General features: G+C 36.8%; 1 protein-coding gene across 1 annotated transcript in view; it reads right to left on the reverse strand.

The window, feature by feature from the left end:
* The window catches only part of ADGRG2 (adhesion G protein-coupled receptor G2), a 54,704-nt gene that overhangs the window by 16,081 nt on the left and 19,067 nt on the right, over positions 1-19,556 (reverse strand). Inside the window, exons 4-12 of the mRNA XM_066176902.1 lie at positions 9,828-9,866; positions 7,469-7,501; positions 6,525-6,566; positions 4,527-4,574; positions 3,883-3,950; positions 2,436-2,509; positions 1,582-1,621; positions 1,429-1,463; positions 52-134 (exon numbers count right to left, since the gene is read on the reverse strand). Of these exons, the coding sequence (XP_066032999.1) occupies positions 52-134; positions 1,429-1,463; positions 1,582-1,621; positions 2,436-2,509; positions 3,883-3,950; positions 4,527-4,574; positions 6,525-6,566; positions 7,469-7,501; positions 9,828-9,866 (462 nt within the window). The remainder of the gene's footprint in view (positions 1-51; positions 135-1,428; positions 1,464-1,581; positions 1,622-2,435; positions 2,510-3,882; positions 3,951-4,526; positions 4,575-6,524; positions 6,567-7,468; positions 7,502-9,827; positions 9,867-19,556) is intronic.

A 19,556-nucleotide genomic window follows, 5' to 3' on the forward strand; every position in this document is an offset into this window, starting at 1 on the left:
ACATGTAAAGACAAAAAATTTTGATGAGACTGCGTTTAAGACATAACTTACCAAGTTGACTTAATTTTGCTTTTTCTGTTAAACTGCTTATATTCTCTCTCTCAGCCAGCTTCATTATGAAATTGCAGCGTGTACTATAATAAGAAGAAAAAAACTTAAGACTCAAGAAACAGAGCTGCCGCATCTTTATAACACATGGAACTAACATCAAATGCTAAAAGAAAGCACATTAAAACAACTGTTAAATGTGAAAGCCCATTTTTCCTAGGCTCTGTCAGATTTGGGCATATTTTTAATGCATGTAAACCACTATGCCAGGTTGATTAGAAGCATCAGTTCATGGCACTTACCGTCCCTTATCTCTACTATGTCAATTCTTAAATGGGGTCCTCCCTGATCACCAGTCTCCACTGTTAGTGTAAATATGCCAGTGTTTATGGAACCTCCATCATCTGAGGAAGCCAGCATTCTCTCTTGAAGAGAGAACTTGAGTGACCCATTCAAGCCTGTAACTCCATCTTTACAACTACAGTTTGCAGACTTGAAGCCCTGCCTAAACTAGGGAACCTCCAGTAAAAATTTTTCATATTCAGCAAATGCAAACATACAGATGAATGAAAAAGTTTCTTTCCAGCTTATAAGAATGAAAAGATTACCCTAGTGACTGCCAGTATATGACGTGAAGGTGTGATCTGACTACTTTCTGTCTATTTTATTTGAGTGTTTTGGACTTTTCTTTCATTCTAATCTAGTAAGATAAAGTCCAGATTCAAGTACTTGGTGAAATGAAGTTTCACATTTTGTTTTACAATAGTGTTTCCAAGCTGATAATTTTAAAGGACAATTTAATGGTGAGTAGCAATTAAACTGAGAGACATCATCAATGTTTCAGGGTTTCCAGGAGCACCTGTCTGGAGGAGCTTTGCCATTCTGATAATCCATGGTTTCCAGACTGAACTGGTTACTTCCTCAGGCTCCCCCTACCCCAAGGATAGTTGGTTTCCCAAGCTGAAGAACAACAGCCTGGGATGTCTCAAGCAAATCCCTCATAGAGACTGCATTGCATTCACAAGTTCTGGAATTCTGGTGCTCCCAGTTACGTGACTCAGGTAATACCAAGATGCAGAAGGAATATGGCAGAGAAGCCTGGGCTACAGCATTAGACTAATGAGAAGCAATACATTTGGGTTAAATGAAACCAACAAATTCTAGAACTTTTTTTTCAAAATCACTAATGCCAGGACAATAAAGAAATCAGCATTCCTTTGTTAACCTATATATATTTCTCCAGCCCGTTTCTTGAACTTCTGAGCTTCCTAGAGAATTTGTCTTTTTCTTCTGTTACACAGCCATGCATACGTCACATATCACAAGACAATATATGTATGAGCTTTTAAATATTTTGTCTTTAAAATTTTAAAAACAAACCTCTGGTTTTCTGCACTGCATTCCATAACAGACGACTGCAATGAGAAATGAAAACAGAAAAAATTGGTTCATAAGGAGAAATCAGGACTGACGCTTTATTACAAGCAAGTTGGAAGAAGGTCTTCCAAACAGTAAAACAGTCAATAATCTTACCTCACTTATTGCTCGCAAGGTTTTGTTGAACTCTGAAATGCTTTAAAATAGAGTATTACTGTTATGTAGGATTTTTAGTTATGTTTCTAAAAACAATTACAACAATTTAATAAAAAAATCACAGAGAAAAAATATTTTTCCAGTTAATCATTGAATTTTTTAAGTCAGGCCAGTTCTAATACTGTAAAACTTCAGAGCATTAAACATTTGAAGAGCTGACTCACTACACAAACTAAAATTAAACCTCTGCCATCACATTTGAACATCAACCCCATTGTAAATGTTATTTAAAAGAGCAAAAGATAAATCTTAATGTTGCCTTTTGCCAAGCATTACTTGGAATAGAATTCTAAATTTATACTCAAAGCCACAGAAATAGAACGAGTAAGAAATACAGATTTATTCTACAAACAAGATTTTTTTGGCCAACCACATCTTTTTGATTTTCAGGGCAAGTTTGGGAAATATTCACTCTTTCAAACCTCTCCTTAAAAAGACCAGGAAAGAAAAAAACTACACCAAAATAAAACCATAGATATGACTTCAAGAATATTTATTGAAGAACATGCAGCTAGGAAAGTCCTGCCAGACAGGCTGAATAATTTCCCACCAGACAGGCTGAATCCTTAAATTATAGCAAACATTTGGTGTACCATTTTTTAAAAGAAACTCCAGTAGTACATTAACTAACAGTACTCTAACCAGTATGAACTTTATGTTAAAGAGCAAGAACTTACAACTTGTGAAATTTTTAATGTGCAGGAATAACACAAAGTCTGCTCAACACATGGAAAGTTTTGCTTCATCTTTTTCAAATATAAAAAAATTTCCAAGCCTTATTCAGAATTACTTACCTCAGTTCTTGTGGGGTATGTGCTGGAATTTCAATTAACTTTTTGACTTGATTGTGGGTGGTTATGTTATTAATCTGTTAGGAAAAAAGATCCCCCAGCTAAGTACAACCAGTAATTTTTAGCCTTTAAAGAAAATTGTTCATTTCACACATTTTATTAGGCTGAAATTACAAAGATAAGAAGCACGTTTTCTCATTAATACACTGCAACAAGTATTTACCATCACATTGTTGTCACAATTTATGGAAGGAACTGTTGATCTAGTATAGACCAAACCCCAAAATCTTTGTGAAAGATAGGGGCAAAAGCACAGTGAACTCACCATGTCCTACACTGGAAAAAGAGGAACTTGGCTTAGTTTGCAACAAAGACAGCTTAGTCCAGACACGGAATGAATTTTTTAACTCTAAGTGCAACTATGGGACAAGCTCCATAAATGACATAAATAATAGATGGCAGAATACTGGCAGTGAGAAGTCAAGAACTGTAGTGAAAGACATGACAGAACTGAGCAAAGTAAGTATGATCCAGCATTAGGGTCTGGGGATACACTGAGGTTTATCTAAGGACCCTTTCTCTATATATATTCTTATGCTCTTCTGGTTACTAGCATTACTGGTTATTTTTACATTTTGTGCAAGCAGCAAGGGCCACAAAGAAAAACATCAGCAGTAGCTCTTCTCTGTGGTTACACTGCTGACTACTCTCATGCTTTCAGGGACTAGCATGTGAAATCTCAGGCTGAGGACTGACAGGGATGTGTCGGATAAAGATACAAAGTCCTTCTTTTTTTCCTCCCCTCAGTTTCCATCTGTAACAATTAAATATTCTCAGCCTCATAGTGTTATCTAGGTATTGGATAATCTACGTGGTCCTTGCCATGCATGACACTGTCCTCCTAAACCTCTCTTGTTGTATAAATGGACACACTCATGTCACATAAGCCTACTGCAAAATTAATAACTCAGTAACCACAAGCCAAAAAAAGATAAAATGATCGTGCAAAAGCATAATTGAAAAAATACACAAAAAAGCATAGAATTATTTATGAGAATCTCAACATGAATTATTCCAGGACATAATCCAACTTTAATTATGCCCAAATAGTTGCCATCTAATGATGCTCATCTTCCAAAGGCAAGTGCCTAAATTAATCTCTAAAGGAAGATCCTGTGTGCCTTAATGTAAATTTTTGAGATTACCCAGGGCTTCCCCCTCCTTTCCGTGGCTGTGTAGAGAATTCAGGTCCTTACTGTAGGAATTTTAATTAGCTGGAATTTTAAAATTTAGCTGGGAAGCAGCTGTTTAAAACAGAGCTGTTCCATCCACTGCAAACAGTATCGTGTACTGCAAACACAGTAAGACTCATGTTATTTATTTTAAGTGTAGACAATGAAACTCACTTCAATCTTCGTTACAATAAAGTTTTAAAAGAGAGAATACTTACTATTTCTACATTTAGTGATGCATTACTTTCTTCACTTGCCCGAAGTTTTACCTTGCCCACATAGAACACTAAAACCAAAAGTAAAAAAAGTTAGGAAAATCAATGCTGAAACACAGAATGTAAAATTTTTTGAGAATTGAAAAATGTACTGCCTTGTGTTTTGATACAAGGGAAATAAGAACACTTGCACTAGCTTATCTAGTTTTGCAATTCTTCTTCCATCTTTTCACCTCTTTCAACAAATGAACCAGTCCAATAGCTTCATTATTTTTTATATATTTAATTTTGATGGCCATCCCTAAATTCCTTCTAGGTAATCTTTTCCCAAAACAGAAAAACTGTACTTCACATAACTATAAATAGAACTCCATAGCTTACTTGTTTCTTGGGCTTTTTTTACAACTCTTATTCGCAATTGTGTGCCTTTGATGAGAAACCAAAGATCAAAAGTACAAGAGTCGAAACACTTCTTAACCTCCCCACTTTTAATATTTATTGAATTCATATAAAGTCTTCCTAAATTTACAAGGAAATTTATTACAGACCTAGCTTTTACATGGCAACTAAACACTGCTTCATTACTCAGAGTATAAAATAGTTGAACAAGATTTTTATTTTAAAAAAGGGAAAAGAAAACCACTAACCTGAATAATTACAGGTGTGTGTTACGTTGCATACAATGGTTTCTCCTGCTATAGATTTTTTGGGGAAAAAACCAAACAACTACTGAGTAAAAAAGTTAAACTTAAATCCAATATTATCATATGCATTTACAATCATGCCAGTGTTTGAAATGTAAATGTCTATACATTCTGGAAGTATTCGACATACTGTCCAGGCTTCACCTCTCTACAGCACTTACCATGACATTTTCCAAGACTTAGCATTCAGGAATATGCTGCCTTTGATTAATTAATTTCTCCAACTGTTTTGACAGAAGACTTACAATGCAAGTGGTCTCAATTATTTTTTTTTAAATTTAAACAGAAACAGAAATCAGCATATAATTGATAAGATCTTTAATTATCACAGAATTCAATCACTAGGCAGCATATTATCTGCTTCTGAGGATCCTACTATGGCTCCATATGATAGCATGAAGCTAAAACTGTTCTACCTGATGGAATTCAAGCTATGATGACAGCAACCATGTACATATTTATCTAGTACAACATGCCTTCATTTAGTCACAGCAAGCTTTTGGCTGCTCCATATTTTCCATATTTTTAACACAACATACACTCCGGAGAAATAACATTGATCTTAAATTAGTGTACTTCAAACAGATGACTCTGTTGTATAAATTCAAAATAAAGCACTGGAAAGGTATTTGCATCCAAGACAAAACTCCTACACTTGTTCATTAAAACAACTTTCCTCACTTAAGCAGATGGATTGGTCTCCATTAACAGAAAAAAAGCAAATCCTATTTTTTCTGCTGTTATCATTAGTTAGTACCAAATGAGAAGGGGATTTTTTTTTTTAACTTTCTCTGTGGTGCAAACATTTGACTGTAAAAGTTTGATGCTTTATTGATTTTATCACTATCAACAAACAACCCACCAGATATTACAGATGATAAGCTGGTGGCAATATTCAAATTATTAGGAAAAAAAATTCAGACAGCAGTTTAGAATCAAATAAATTTGATGGTTGGACTTGATTATCTTAGAGCTCTTTTCCAACCTTAACAATTCTATAACCCTAAATTTGCCTTCCCTTTCGTTGGCAGTGAAATAGTTACAAACCTTGTATATACTGCTTTTTTAAAACAATCCTTAAAAAACAAAATGCTCATAAGTACCTGATAAACAATAATCAAATGTCAATATAACAATAAAATGTCAAAATTATTTACTACATAGACAGCAACTTATAAAAACCCAACAGAAAATCCGAAAGTGCCATAAAAGATTAATATCAGCTCCTTTTATCTTACAGAGCACCCATTTGTGTGCCCCCTAGTCTTAAGATCTCTGCATGCCGTCAAAATGCACAAAATAGATTAGCAGTGTGGAGGATATAAGACTGATCAAAAATCACTAGGGCTTCCAGCCCCCCAAGGGCATCAGATAACACAGCTGCAATGTTTCTGCAGGTCATGTTCACAGTCAAATTATACTTGTCATTAAGGCTTCAAGCCAGTTTTTCTTCCACTTGCATTAACTCAGGGCCAATGTATTACAACGGGGCTACTGAGCTTCTATAATAATTTATAATATTTAAAAATAAGTAACTTATAATTTAAAAATAAAATTCAGTCTATTCCTGGTCCTACTGGACCTGTCCTGAGGTCAAATACAATGACTGCATTCAGTTTGCTGCAATCTACTAAAAGGCATGAAGATTTTTTTTTTTAAGCAAACATGGTCCCCGAGACTGTGTTTCTTACATTTTTGTGGTAACCTACTGTTCTGACTTACAAAATAACCAAACTGTTCTGTATGTTGCCATCTAGAAAAGCACTGCAGAATTAGTCCTTCTACCAGACCTCACCTTAATGTCAGGTAAGGCAGACTGTTAATATAACACACCACAATACCAAGTAAAAAGCATATTAAAAAAATTTGGGAGAAGACTTCCCTAAACACTTAAAATTTGAGATGCACAAAAATGTATCAATGGTGATAGATGAAACCTACCTGGTGTCATGGTGGAGTAATAATCAGTTGTTGTAAGGGCTTCTGTTAAAAAAAAAAAAAAAGTCAAAAGTTTTTACATTTTAACTTAAAAAACCCCATGAAATACATGTCACAAAAAATTTTTCTTATTTCTATTTCAGACTCTGTCTTTCCAGAAAAAGTGTAAACACCTGACACTTTATAAGAAAATGAAGTTACTTGCAGTGTGGGAAATGCAAAGGCAGCAAGTGGAGTAAGATCCATCCAATGTTTGTACCCCCACCTGGACCAGAGACTCCTGGCTCCCTATTGTTCAGAGGAGAAAGTGGTGCTTCTAAGGTGATTCCTATTTATCCTATTCTACATAGGCAGTTCAGCATAGGAGGAATCCTGTTCTAAAAATGTGTTTTTCAATCAACAGTGAAGAACAGCAGGACGTCCAGCTCCTATACAGGCATGGAGGAATCCATACTCATATGGAATGAACCTACTCCTTGTTTCATATAGGAAAATTAGGAAAGGAAGGGTTAACAAGTTCTTCTGACTGAGTCTTTTCTGATCCTATTTGACAAGTCCTTGCAAGAACATATGTGTCTTCAAGAAATGGGGTGTAGATTTTAGTTCTGTAAAATAGCTTAAACAGTATCAGAAAGCACGGAAAACATTCTATATACAAATCCCCCTATATACTTCTAAAAAATATATCGGCCCTATTTGGGCTTCAGTAAGCGATACAATATTTTGAATGAAAAAGAAAGGTTTACAGCTAAGTTAAGTGCACCTCAGAGCCCTAATCATGCAGGCTTAAAATACAGATTGCAGATAAATACAGATTTAAAAACCATGTAAGAAAATAATTTGGAATAAACATATCTCAGTTACTAAAAAAAAAACCAAAAGACCAACAAACATGAATGCAACAAACATCACCCTTGAAACCTTTCTCTCTTCATGCAAATTCTCACCTGTACTTAGTGTAGTCTCCTCTGAAGACATATCTGAAATAGAAAAATTCATAACAGTAAAATCTATAAAAACAAAATAAAACAAAAAAGTCCAAAAGTCTAAAGGCAGCAGAATCTAAATAAAAGAAACATTAATAACATCTTGCCCAAAGAATTAATAGGATAGGTGATAAAAGTAACAACAGATAATTCTAGGGATAAAAAAGATAAAAGAAGTTAAAATTGTATTAATAAAGTATTTTACTTCTGTGAATTTTTGAGAAAAAAATATCAAGCCTGCAAGATTTTACACATGAACTGAATATTAATTTTCTAAATTTCATTTTAAGAATAACTGCAAAGCTTGTTAGGAGTGTTCACATTATTTCAATACTAATAATTGAAATAACATTCACATTATTTCAAAAATCTGAGTATCTGAATACAATCAGCTGGGAAATCAGATTTTCCTCAGATAAGTTCCTTTTGCTGGTTTCATTCTTTCAGGAGATGCAGATGAATTTTTGCATATCCAACTGCAATAACTGCTTAACCCCAAGGACCTTTTCCTGCATGAACTCACAACATTCATAATCACAGATGACACACTGGGTTTGGCAAACTGTCTCTCCAAAAAAGCTGGTTTTGTCAATAACCATATATAAATAAAATAGAGTAATGATGCTAAGTTTTTTTCAGCTACATCAAAAGGAAAAAAACATAAAATTAAATTAACACAATAGATGAAAATTTAAAGGGCTGTTCTTAGTAAGAATATTTTAGGTGTCAGCAGAGGAAAACAAAATGGTTAGAAGACCACTTTGTATCACTTCAATATGACAACTTAGTGACTTATTTTAAATGGACCAGAGCAGATTCACAGTAGAGGAAGAAATTTTGTGAGGCAACTAACAAAGAGTCAAAATATGAGCAGAGTGAAATAATACAAATTGGAAAAATCAGTAAAGTCCTGATTTTCTTACTAAAAATTGTTGTTGCAGCTGATTCTTCTGAATCTGTGAATTTTATTTCAGATTAAAAAAAACAAACCAAAAGACCATTATGAAGTTTCAGACACATACATTATCATCCTCAGCACGTTTTTCCTACATTATAAAAAGTTTACTGCATTGACCAGAAGAGGGCAACACCTGCTCTTTCAGAACAACAATTCCAGGTTGACAAAAAAGGCAGATGTAACAATCTCTGGTTAAAAAACAAACAAAAAAATGATCACAATTTTTATGCACTCAAATAGAATTCGATGCAAGACAATTTTTTCGAGACATATTGTACAGTTTGAATTGTATAATGTTACAAAACCACAACTTTATTATGTTAAAAATCCAAGATATGTGCCACACTAGCCTCAAAGCTACAAGCTTATCCTGAGTGTTTTGCTAATTCTGAGAATGGGAATCAAGCATAAACAACAAGATCGCTCTAGCTGGGTATGAAGAACTCTTCTCAGACTTTTTATAATAACAGTGAAACTTGCCACTTAAAATTTATCCCATTCATATGTATTCTCTTTTCTATGCTGTAAAAAGCAGCAACAAATAAAAACCTAATTAATTTCAAGCCTGAACCTCTGATCCTAACAGGAACTAGCCAACTACTTATATAGAAAACACTATCTATTAGATTTTTACATTGTTACAGTCAGTATTTTGATCAAAAAGAAAATAGGAAAATTGATATCTTGTTCACATAGCAACTTTAAAGTTGACCCTTTCAGTCACTGGGTGGTTTTTGATACTGTCAGAGACAAGACAAGTTATAGGTCACACTTATCACAGAAATATAATCTAAAGAACAGCTGGATGTAAACATGAAGCACTATAGAAAAAATATACTTAAGGTATTTCAACATAAAAGGTCAAAAGTCATCCTATAATGTTACTTACAATACACTAATTTTACTGTAAAGCCTTTCCTACTGCTGCAGAAGACTTAAATCAGAGATACCAAAAGTCCCTGAAGAAAAACGGATTTTTTTATTACAAGTAGTAAACAAGAATTTTCTGAAATGCTAAACACTCATGAATTCCTTGCTCCAGAAAGACTATTTTGCTTGCCTTACTGAAAACTAGCAATAGCTTCTTTCCAAAGGATAAATGTGAATATGATTTCTGTAAAGAAGGGAGAATCCGAATCATCTCAGTGACTTTATTTTCATTTTCTCCAGAAAATTACTGATGCTACTTGCACCACAAACTTAGCTAATAAGCTACAAGGATGATATGGAAAATTAATTTGCAAATGTTTGCATATGCTTAACTATCTCCAAGAATTAAAAAGTAACAGCAGCAACAATCTTACTACACACTTTCTAAAACAGAAGAACAATGGGGCAAAATCCCACAGAATCCCAACATACCTGTTATTTTTCTGCTAGGCAGCGTAGCAGTAGTTTCAACTGAAAAATAAGAAAATTTTTTAGGACCAGAAGATTTTATATATATTTGTACACACGCATATGCATACACAACACTTTTTTAAACATGACCATTTTAGATGTGGTACTCACCTCACTTCAAAATGGTTTGCAAAACTACTTTGCATTCATTGAGAAATATGTGTTGAGACTTTTTGAAAGCTGGAAGTTGAACTCTTTTGAGTTCAGTTTTTTCCTCAGTTTATCGTTTTTTACTTATGGAAGATACAGATTAGGCCATGAGCTTTGCCACTTCTCTTCCATTGCCAGTGTCTTCAGAAGCCTATTCAGCACATTTGCTTGAGTGAAGATGAAGAGGACTAAAATAGCAGCAACTAAAATGTAACATGTATATGAACATCATGATGTGCATGCACATGTCCAAGAGCTGCACCACCAAAGAACATCTAAACAGTGAAAGATCAGGCCACCAGAAATGAAGCAGCTCAGGGGAACATGGGCTGGGATGAAAAGATGAGCTATTTCCAGCTCAATGGGCCCGTGAAACATCTCCAGGGACACCCAGGGAGAGATGCAACACACAGATGGGCTCTTGATCAAGAGGTGGATCTGACAATAGAAGCCATCACACTCATGAAACGTGACATCATCAAGTGAGCCAAGTGACTAAAGCCTCCCTGGAATAAAGATAGTGGTTGGGCTATCAATGAGGAGGCCCAGCAGATCGATTAAATCACACCACTGCAGTGAACCTGCAAGTTTAAGGCAAGTGCTTCCTGTGGTGGGGGAAAAGTAGCAGACAGCTCCAAATGTTCACTGCGGCCTGTCATCATTCAAAACACTATCCTGGACCTTGAAAAACAAGCAGCAACACAGCATCACCTATACTTAAAGCACTGTTACTATTTCACCACCTTTAATAGATGAGACCCTATCTGGGCAAGGAGAAAGAAAAACTCTTTTTAAGTCAGTGAACCTGTGGTGGGACACTATGCATAATCATGATTCAAGCCCAAGGGTAGCAGAAGAAGAGAGAGATTCTCGCCAAATGGCTGGAGTAGGTGGGACAGTTTCTCCACAGGTAATGCCTTGTTATCTGGCCAGTCCATCACTGCCATGTCACACTGGTGGGTACTAAACTGTGCCAGACACCCAGACCCTTGGAGACCTTGTTGTTGTCCAGGTTGCTGTAGATTACCTCCACCACTGCCAGTGCCCTCAGATACTGACACCTTCCTTCTTCCATCACTGGTGGTCCACTTGCACCTGTAGTCTACACCATCATCCTCAGACTGAATCCAGTCATGCAAGCTCAAATCTCTGTGGGACCTCCAGTAACCAATCACTTGGAGACAACACAGAGGAAAGTGGTCTGAGGGAACAAATTCCTAGGTAGCAAGGTATGCAGGAGAATTTGGGCAGGTGCCTAGAGCAGTATTCACCTCTGATGGTATGGGAGTTTACACGCAAACAGCCAAGGAATCCAGGTGAGAAGGCAGACCTTGTAGGAAGGATGTCTTGCTTACACCCAGACAGAGACTTTTGGTACTGTGTTGGGTCCTGGCATACACCTACCAGACCTGTGTCCCACACCCTGGAAGGGGCAACAGGATCTCTGGATCTAAGGAAAAACAAATGCATGCTGCAGCTGAAACAGAGACTCATGGGGGAGCTATGGAAGTAGAGGTTGACCCAGTAAGGGAACGAGGAAGAAGATGCTTCGGAGAGCGTGCAGGAAGACAACTCAGAAGAGGCAGCCTTGTTCTGCAGGAGGACAGCCACAAGAATAGGAGAGGGAAATGATAGAAATCATAAATGAGACAGAAATTAACCGGTCCTTGTTCCTGAACAAGGTATGAGATGCACAAAGATGACTGCTGCCAGCCAGGTAAGCAGACTGCTGCCTGGATATCCCAATGCTGGGATACTGGGACCAATGATCTGAAGTCAGAGACAACATGAGAGCTTGACAAGATGAAAAGTGTCAATTCATTTTTGAGGAATGTCATACACTGCATCAAGCTAAAAGCAGCAACTCTGAAATATGGCAGGATGAATACATGGAAATCGGATTAATTGCACTACAATTTTTTTAGGAGATTTCCATGAAACTGTTAGTTTTAGTTAATTTACATCCTGGGTAGAAATTTTGTTATGTAGAAGAAAGAGAGAACCAATATTCTAGTAAAAAATATTTATAATACATATCCATTAAGTTAAAGCATAAGTAAAAATCCACACCTTTATACATATCAGCCTACTGAATTTAAACTCCCTCAGTAAAGATAAAATAAAGTTACATCAAACATCTCTTTTGAGACAACTAGGATTCTGCCTACAGAGAAATAAAATTGCTCTTTCTGACCAATTAGAACTGTATGAACTTGATAGATCATGAAAATATGGATATAACCCTAATTTTTATAGTAATGTTTCAGGAAAATTAGAACTTCTCACTGTGTGTTAAGTCCAGATAAAACATATATTTACATATTCCTGTAAGGCACGTGTTCTGGAGCTCTTATGTAAAAGTGCTGTTACTTTAACATTGTAAAGTGATTACGAATTACAGATGCTATAAAATTATTTTCTTACCACCTAGTTTAGGCTGGGGAAGACCCTTAATATAATACCAAGACAATACCAACTTTAATATGCAGAACTGAAGCAGTAGTCAGATAAAACTATTCTGTATTGTTTAAACAGTACATAAATTTTAAGGCAGAATAGGGTGAATAAAGATAATTGATTGAACTTCTGGTTAGAGAAGGAAGCATCCTTCCACAGGTGGGCAATCTGACTTGCCTACCACAGAAAGTGAATTCTATCTTCAAAAGTTTAGCTCTTACTAATCCTGTCTTAATCAGTGCAAAAGCCCTTACCTCCAAAAAAAGCTCTGGAGGAAATTAAAATCTCAAAAGGAACTCACCTGAATATGCAGCATCTCAGAGCAAACACTACCACACTGCTTCTTCTGCCCATTTAAAAAATAAAATCTGTACAGGGAATCTAACTTTAAGATCTTTCTCACAAACTCTTGTGGATTCAGTGGAGAAAGTCTTGCTGCATGCAAGCTGCCTTTTGCATCCTCCATATCTCTTCAAGCACATAGTGAATTTTTGAGAATACAAGTAGTACCCTGAGGTAGGTACAAAAATTGTTCATTAACATACTTAGTTTTGTAGGTTAGTAAAAAGACAGTGACCCGTAAAAATGCCAAATGCTTTTAATAGCACACCTAGCAGTACAGGGAGTAAACCAAGCTAAACATGAGCCGTGATCATGGAGCTGGCAAATGCAGCAACTGATGATGGCATGCATAATCTGAGAGGTACTTTTTTTATGGACACCAGTCTAACCATGACTTCTCTTACAGCACAATAGTCATATACCTACAGTTGCTAGAAATTATCGATGAATATGAGATTTGTCATTTGTCAAGATCCACCTTTAAGTTCATTAACCAAGTCTTTAATCTGAATCACCTTTGCATACAGAAAGGAGGAATGAGGAGAAATATATAATTTATTTGTTAACCCTCCTCCTTTGTTGTGTTTAAGAACAAGAATAAAAAGTGAATAGATTTATTTGGAGAAGGATTAGAGTTCAATCTAAAATATCCCTAAAGTTGGCATGTAAAAAGAAAAGTAAAGTAACTGAAGATGTAATAGTTTCAAGCTAACAGAAAATATATTGCCTTAGGTTGTTTATTATTGATAAGAGCATGAAAACCCTTACATATATGAAACATTCATTTATTTGCTCTATGGATTTTCATTTGCACATTTGCAACACTGTTAGTTTAGGATCACCAAATCAATATACCTAACCTAACATAATACATATCCTATTCCAAAACAAAGGATTACACATTGTAGTAACCCTTTGCTACATTTTCTCTAATAGAAAACACTCTTGGAGATTCAAACAGTAATTAAATAGGCAGTAATATTCTTTGCTTTTGTTGCAAGGGAGGTAGAATAGGCCCCCACATGATTTCTTTTCTGAGGGAAAAGACAACTTGATTAAATGAGATAAGGACTGGTTTCTGTTACTAACATGCATCATTAGAAACAAAAGCAGCAAGTCCCTTACTGTCTTCATATCACTTTGCACTGTTCTGACACAAATAGCTGGCTAAGCCACAACCTGGGTGTAGGAAAACAGAGAAGAGATGAAGCAGGGGGCACAGTGGAACTTGGGAATCAAGATATCTCAGCCTTGGCTGGATACAGGCCATGGTGCAGAGAATGCAGATATGAAAAATAACTAGGAAGAGAGTTGTATATGTTAACTATAAAGGTCTTTAAAACCGTGTAATTTTGTAAAAGCTGCCAAAATAATGCAAACCATAAGCTGTCTGCAGTTTGTGGGAAAAATCTTGTGACTGTTTAGGGCTGTGGCCCATTTTGAGCTGTAACAAGTATTAACACTGTACTGTGAGAATAGCTGACTTCAATTCCTTTTACCCTGACTTCAATGACTTCAATAGCTTCAACTTAGACTTCAATAAACTTTAACTTCAACTCCAACTCCAACCTATTTTCACTTAAGCTTTGACTTAAGGCTCTCTGCTTGGATTACTTTTGCGGCCCCTCTTTGAAGTCCCGTCCCTCAGTTACGTGCCACTTGGGAATCCCATCTGTATTCCACAGGTATGAAACCTGTTTAGCAGCTCTCACCACAGCCCCATACCACAGCTGCAAAAATTGTGACAATCTTCATTCCCCAATGACTTTGTCTGACAATGGGAACCAGGGTAACTTCAGCAGCTCTAGACTGGCAGGAACCTAAACCTACTAATACTGCTTAAGGTTAGGTGCACAAGCTGATCTAGTTCTGAGAGAGACTAGTACTTGGCCCTGTCTAAAAAAATAGCCTTGTGCTTACAGCATTCCTTAGCATAACAGCTTTTAAATCTCAGGCTACTGAATCTTTTAGGATGGGATGATCTCCACATGTCCTGCTGAAGCTGTTGCACCAAGCAAAGCAGAATTGAAAATTAATTCAGTGAAAGGGAAAGAAAGGCAGAAAGTGGCTTTGTAACACAGTGGTCAAGATGGGACACATGGTTCTGCTGCCTGCAGCAAAAGCACTGTCACTTAAAGTATGCCATTTGTACAGTAGTTCAGGCACAGGATAGAGAAAAAGCCCTTAAAGCATGAGAGGTGCACAGTGTTCTATCTCCAAGTGTGATAATGATAAAAGATCCTTTTCTTCTCCCTACCTTCAATCTAACTTATGAGCAGTACACTCTTTCTTAATTTTTTTGGAAAGGCAACACCCTGTCTGATTCACCTGTCTTCAGGCAACCTGATCCGTGAGAAGCAGTTCAGTTTTTCCAGGGTGGAGAAGTGAGAAGCATCTGGAACCTGGCTGCTTGTCCAATAACAATTTGGTGCAAGAACGACATTACTGGCAGCAGTTTCTTGTCCCTCTGTCTCAGGGGAATAGTGCTGCTGCTAATTCTGTTTTACCTAACACTTCATGATCTCCTTTAAATCTTTGCAGAAAGCATCCCCTGAGCAAGCCTGAGACTGGGCAAGCAACTATTGGGCTTTCTTAGGAGGAGAAAGAGTCTGAAATTTAGTGAACTCGAGTCTCCCCATAGACACTCACCCTGCCCAGCCTGTGCCCTTGGTGAGGAGGGGCAGGGGACAGCACAGAGAAAAGGGCTGTGCCAGCTGGCCCCTGTCTCAGGAAACACCTGAGAGAAGGCAAAGGCATCTGCCTTCTAGTCAGCTCCAGACACCAGACAGGCACGGAATGCTAAGGAGCAGAAACAGCCCTGCTAATCTGTAGAAGTACAGAACAGCATTCCTGGCAGAGAAACATACATTTATGGACTTACATGTGTAGGGCCTAGAGGAGAGATTTATGGAATGAAGTGACTAAAATTTTACTTACATTAATTGAGAAACATGCCAAAAATAAAAAGTTTGTATTAACACCCAGGACTCTTCTTTCAAAGCACAGGTAGTCTTGACTGTGTTCAGCTCTCACAAACAGATCAACAGCAAATGGAAGGATCCCAAGGGACATGGCTATGATATTTGGTCTCCTGAAGTCACAGTACTTGGCTGCCACCACAGAATGACAAGAGACAACCACAACCACATATTGCTGCTAAGATCAGTTTTGACTTACACATAAAAAAAAATACAAAGACATTTATAAAAATTAGATTTTCTAAATAAGAAATTACAGCACACTTACAGTCCTGAAAGTTTTTTTACCAAAAATTCAACTGATTCAGTCAGCGGAAATGATTTGTATTAAGAATTCCCACAAGAAAAGCCAAATCCAATCTTTTAATTCCAAACAGATACCCAGTATCACTTTCCGGTTTATGTAATTGCAAGCATTTAAGACTTAAAAAGTCTATTCCACATTGCAATTTTTAAGTCTATGCATATCCTCATCTAAACATTTTTACAGGCAACTGTTACCTGTTTGTTACAGCAGTCAGCAGAACTGTGCAGCAACCACTGCACTCCATCTGCATTCAGTGAAATAAAGATGCCCAGCAGTGATGCCTTTTACAAGACTTGCTCATGAGCAAAACTGAGTAGCTCAAACACCAAAATTTCAAAATGGTGTTGTTCTACAACCAAATTATTTGCAGAAACAGGGACTGAAAATATGACATTCATTCTCCTAATCAAATTAAATCCATAGTTTCCATGGAGAGATTGGGTCCCTTTAACATTTGACGAACCTTTAAGCTGAATAAATGTTCTGCCAAAATGAACCATTCTGTCACACAAGGCATTAAAAACAATAACACATAAAAATCCTCCACAAGTTAACAGTTGTTAGTTAATTGCACACTGAAAACATTAGCCTACCTTGACTTTCTACATAAGGTAGATTTTGAGGCACATTGTATGTAAGTTTAGAGGATAAAACTCAACTGCAATCTTAGTTTTATGTTTTGGTGTCCCCTGTATCTGCTCTGACTCCCTGTGGCAGCACCATGGAAGAAAGGATGAATTATCACTGGCCACTAGACAGAAACAAATGTCAGAACTTGTTCACATCAGCTCAGTCACTTGGGCCAGTTCATTTTAGTATCCTTAACAAAAAAATTTAGTCTCAGTATTTTTTAGCTCAGCTTTGACGTTTCACTCTTTGTAAGAAATTAGGTTATTAATACAGTTTTTATCTGTTTGTGGAAGGCTGTACATTACATACAGAGGTGAATCTAATTACCACTTCTCTGGAAGGCTGATTTCCAAAAAGCCACTTTGTTTGGTATCACAGGAGAGGGAGGGAACAAGAGCAAAGAAAGGGAAGGTCAAACACATATTCTGGTAATAGGTACAAAGTAAAGAGGCACATGACTCATCAAGAAGGCACTCCAGAGTTAGGTATTTTTTCCCATCACATTTCCTTCAAGAGCTTCCAGAGGTCTCTTTAGTAGTCTGTCCTTACAGTTTTAGGGAAAAAAAATGGCATTGGGGCAATTAATTTACTTTTTCATCTTCTGCTTTCATGATCCACTCAGTCAACAAAGTAACACATACCAAGGCTTGGTACCAACAGACTGGGATGCAGACTGGATGAGTGGATGAGTGACAGCTGCATTTCCACTTCCTGAGGATGTAAAGCCTTGAGACTCCACCCTCCCTCCCAGGAAAGGTGATCCTGCCATCTGAGGGAAATCTTTAAATGGGATTACATGGGCCTAAAACCTACCTTCTGCTGTCCACATCTGCACACTAGAATAAAACCCCAAACTGAAGTTCTCCTCTTCCTTGAGAATGCAGAGGCAAAATAGTCACTCTGAGCAGGGCACTTCCCATTTTCCCCATCAGCATTAAATCGCTCTATACCCAGAAGTGTGGAAATCCCCTCCAGTAACACCAGTAGCAGGGGCTCAGCACTATTCAAAGTCAAAAGAGTATGTGAAAAAGAGAAGGCAACATCTTAATCTTGAAGGTTGGACAGGACAGTTTATAGAAATCAAAAATGCCACAATATACTGACTGAATTTTAATTAGGATAAAAAGCAACTAAAAGCAACAGGCCAGAAGTTACAGCACCAGTATCACAAATGAGACAGCAGTGCTTTATCATCAGTGATACTACTTACAGTTATGCCCCTTACAGTTAAATCATCTATTTATTCATTGAAATTTGTTAAAGATATCCCATCATATCTATGCTCCTTGTATAAGTGCACAGCGTAACAGTTTGGATATTTGTATTTGGATTAAGAAAGTTACTGTTTAATGTGTAACTGAAATGATTAATGTTTAAACAGTGCATTTCACTGTGAAGTTATTACTGAAGTCAACTTTAAAAAATCACACGTAAAAATGACAGCTGAAGAGCTGGTGCTTAAAAGTGAATAAAGTTTCTTTTCAAGGATTTAGTGCTTTAAACTCATTTACTTTCTTGTGTATTTGTTCTCTTAAATCACCCCAAACTTTAGATTACTTAGTAGACTTTTTTCTTGGATTATACAGAGACAAGAGTGATATCATTCATATTGTCCACATTAAAGTAGCTACAGAGGAATCATTCATCAAGGAGCAAGATAAAAAAACTTTCCAAGGTTAGAATATGGAATAGTAAGCACATCTTTCTTCACTTACGTATTTTGAAACACCAGGAGGTGATCTGTAAAGTGAGAGACATTCAACCCGCACTCTTCTCTCTGTATCATAGCTGTTATGCTACTTCTCACTCTTAGCAAGAGGGGAATTATCAAAGAAACATGAAGAATGTACAAGGAAGGCCAGCAATGCACCAAGTGCATGGCCTCCTTCCCTCTCTGGCCCTGCCTGCAGTATTTACACCTGCTCAGCATGCACTGGCCACACCAAGCAGGAGGACAAGAAGACTGTCACTGGAAGAAGCAAGGTTTTCATCTTTAACTCAGATCTAAAAGTTCACTACTGAGTGTAGCCCTGATTTTTCAGTCTTCTGATGTTTACATTTTGTACTGGAGTTTTCACACCCATTGTAACATAAACAAAGAGTGATGTTTTGTAAATTATGCATTCCTTCCTGGGGGAAGGACAAATTGATGGATTTCTAGGTTGACCAGTGAGGTCAAAGAGATGTCAACCTAGTCCCCCAAACCCTGATCAAACTCCAAAGACTACATAAGTCAAAAACCCAAATGAACTTCCTTCTTTCTTGTTCTCACAACTTGACAGTGTGAGTGTGATCTTTTCATGTCCGTCTGGCAACAACTGAGAACTATTAGTCCAAGAAATGTGATCAGCCTCATCACAAAGTGAGAAGCAGTCAGATATGTGCTTTTTTGCACTTATGCAAATCTTCAGATGCATGAAATATGTAACTACTGCAAAGGTAATCCCAGCCACTTCTGGGGACTGAGCCACTCAGTTAAGTTGAGCAGCATACCTTTAAATGCTGTGCATGTGTGGGAATCTTACCCCAATCAGGATTTTGATCCTCATTAGACCTCAAATGGTTAAGGAAAAAAAAATTTGTTAATTCAAAAAATTTTCTCAGAAATAAATTATAAAACCTAAAGTAAAAGAATCAGAAGAGTCAACAAAAAGAAAGGCAGGAAAAGAGATGCTAAGTAAATCTAGACTTATTAATACAACGAATCACTGCCAATGAGACACCAATTGGACAACAGCTACAGGGTATTCTCTTGCTTGAACTCAATTTCTCTGAAAAGAAAATCTTGGTTTGGTTTGATTCAAAGGTTTCTATGGATCTTTTTCA

Source organism: Chamaea fasciata, unplaced genomic scaffold (assembly GCF_029207755.1).
Source record: "Chamaea fasciata isolate MVZ Bird 193981 ecotype frontalis unplaced genomic scaffold, bChaFas1.0.hap1 SCAF_2, whole genome shotgun sequence".
NCBI classification, from domain to species: Eukaryota; Metazoa; Chordata; class Aves; order Passeriformes; family Sylviidae; genus Chamaea; species Chamaea fasciata.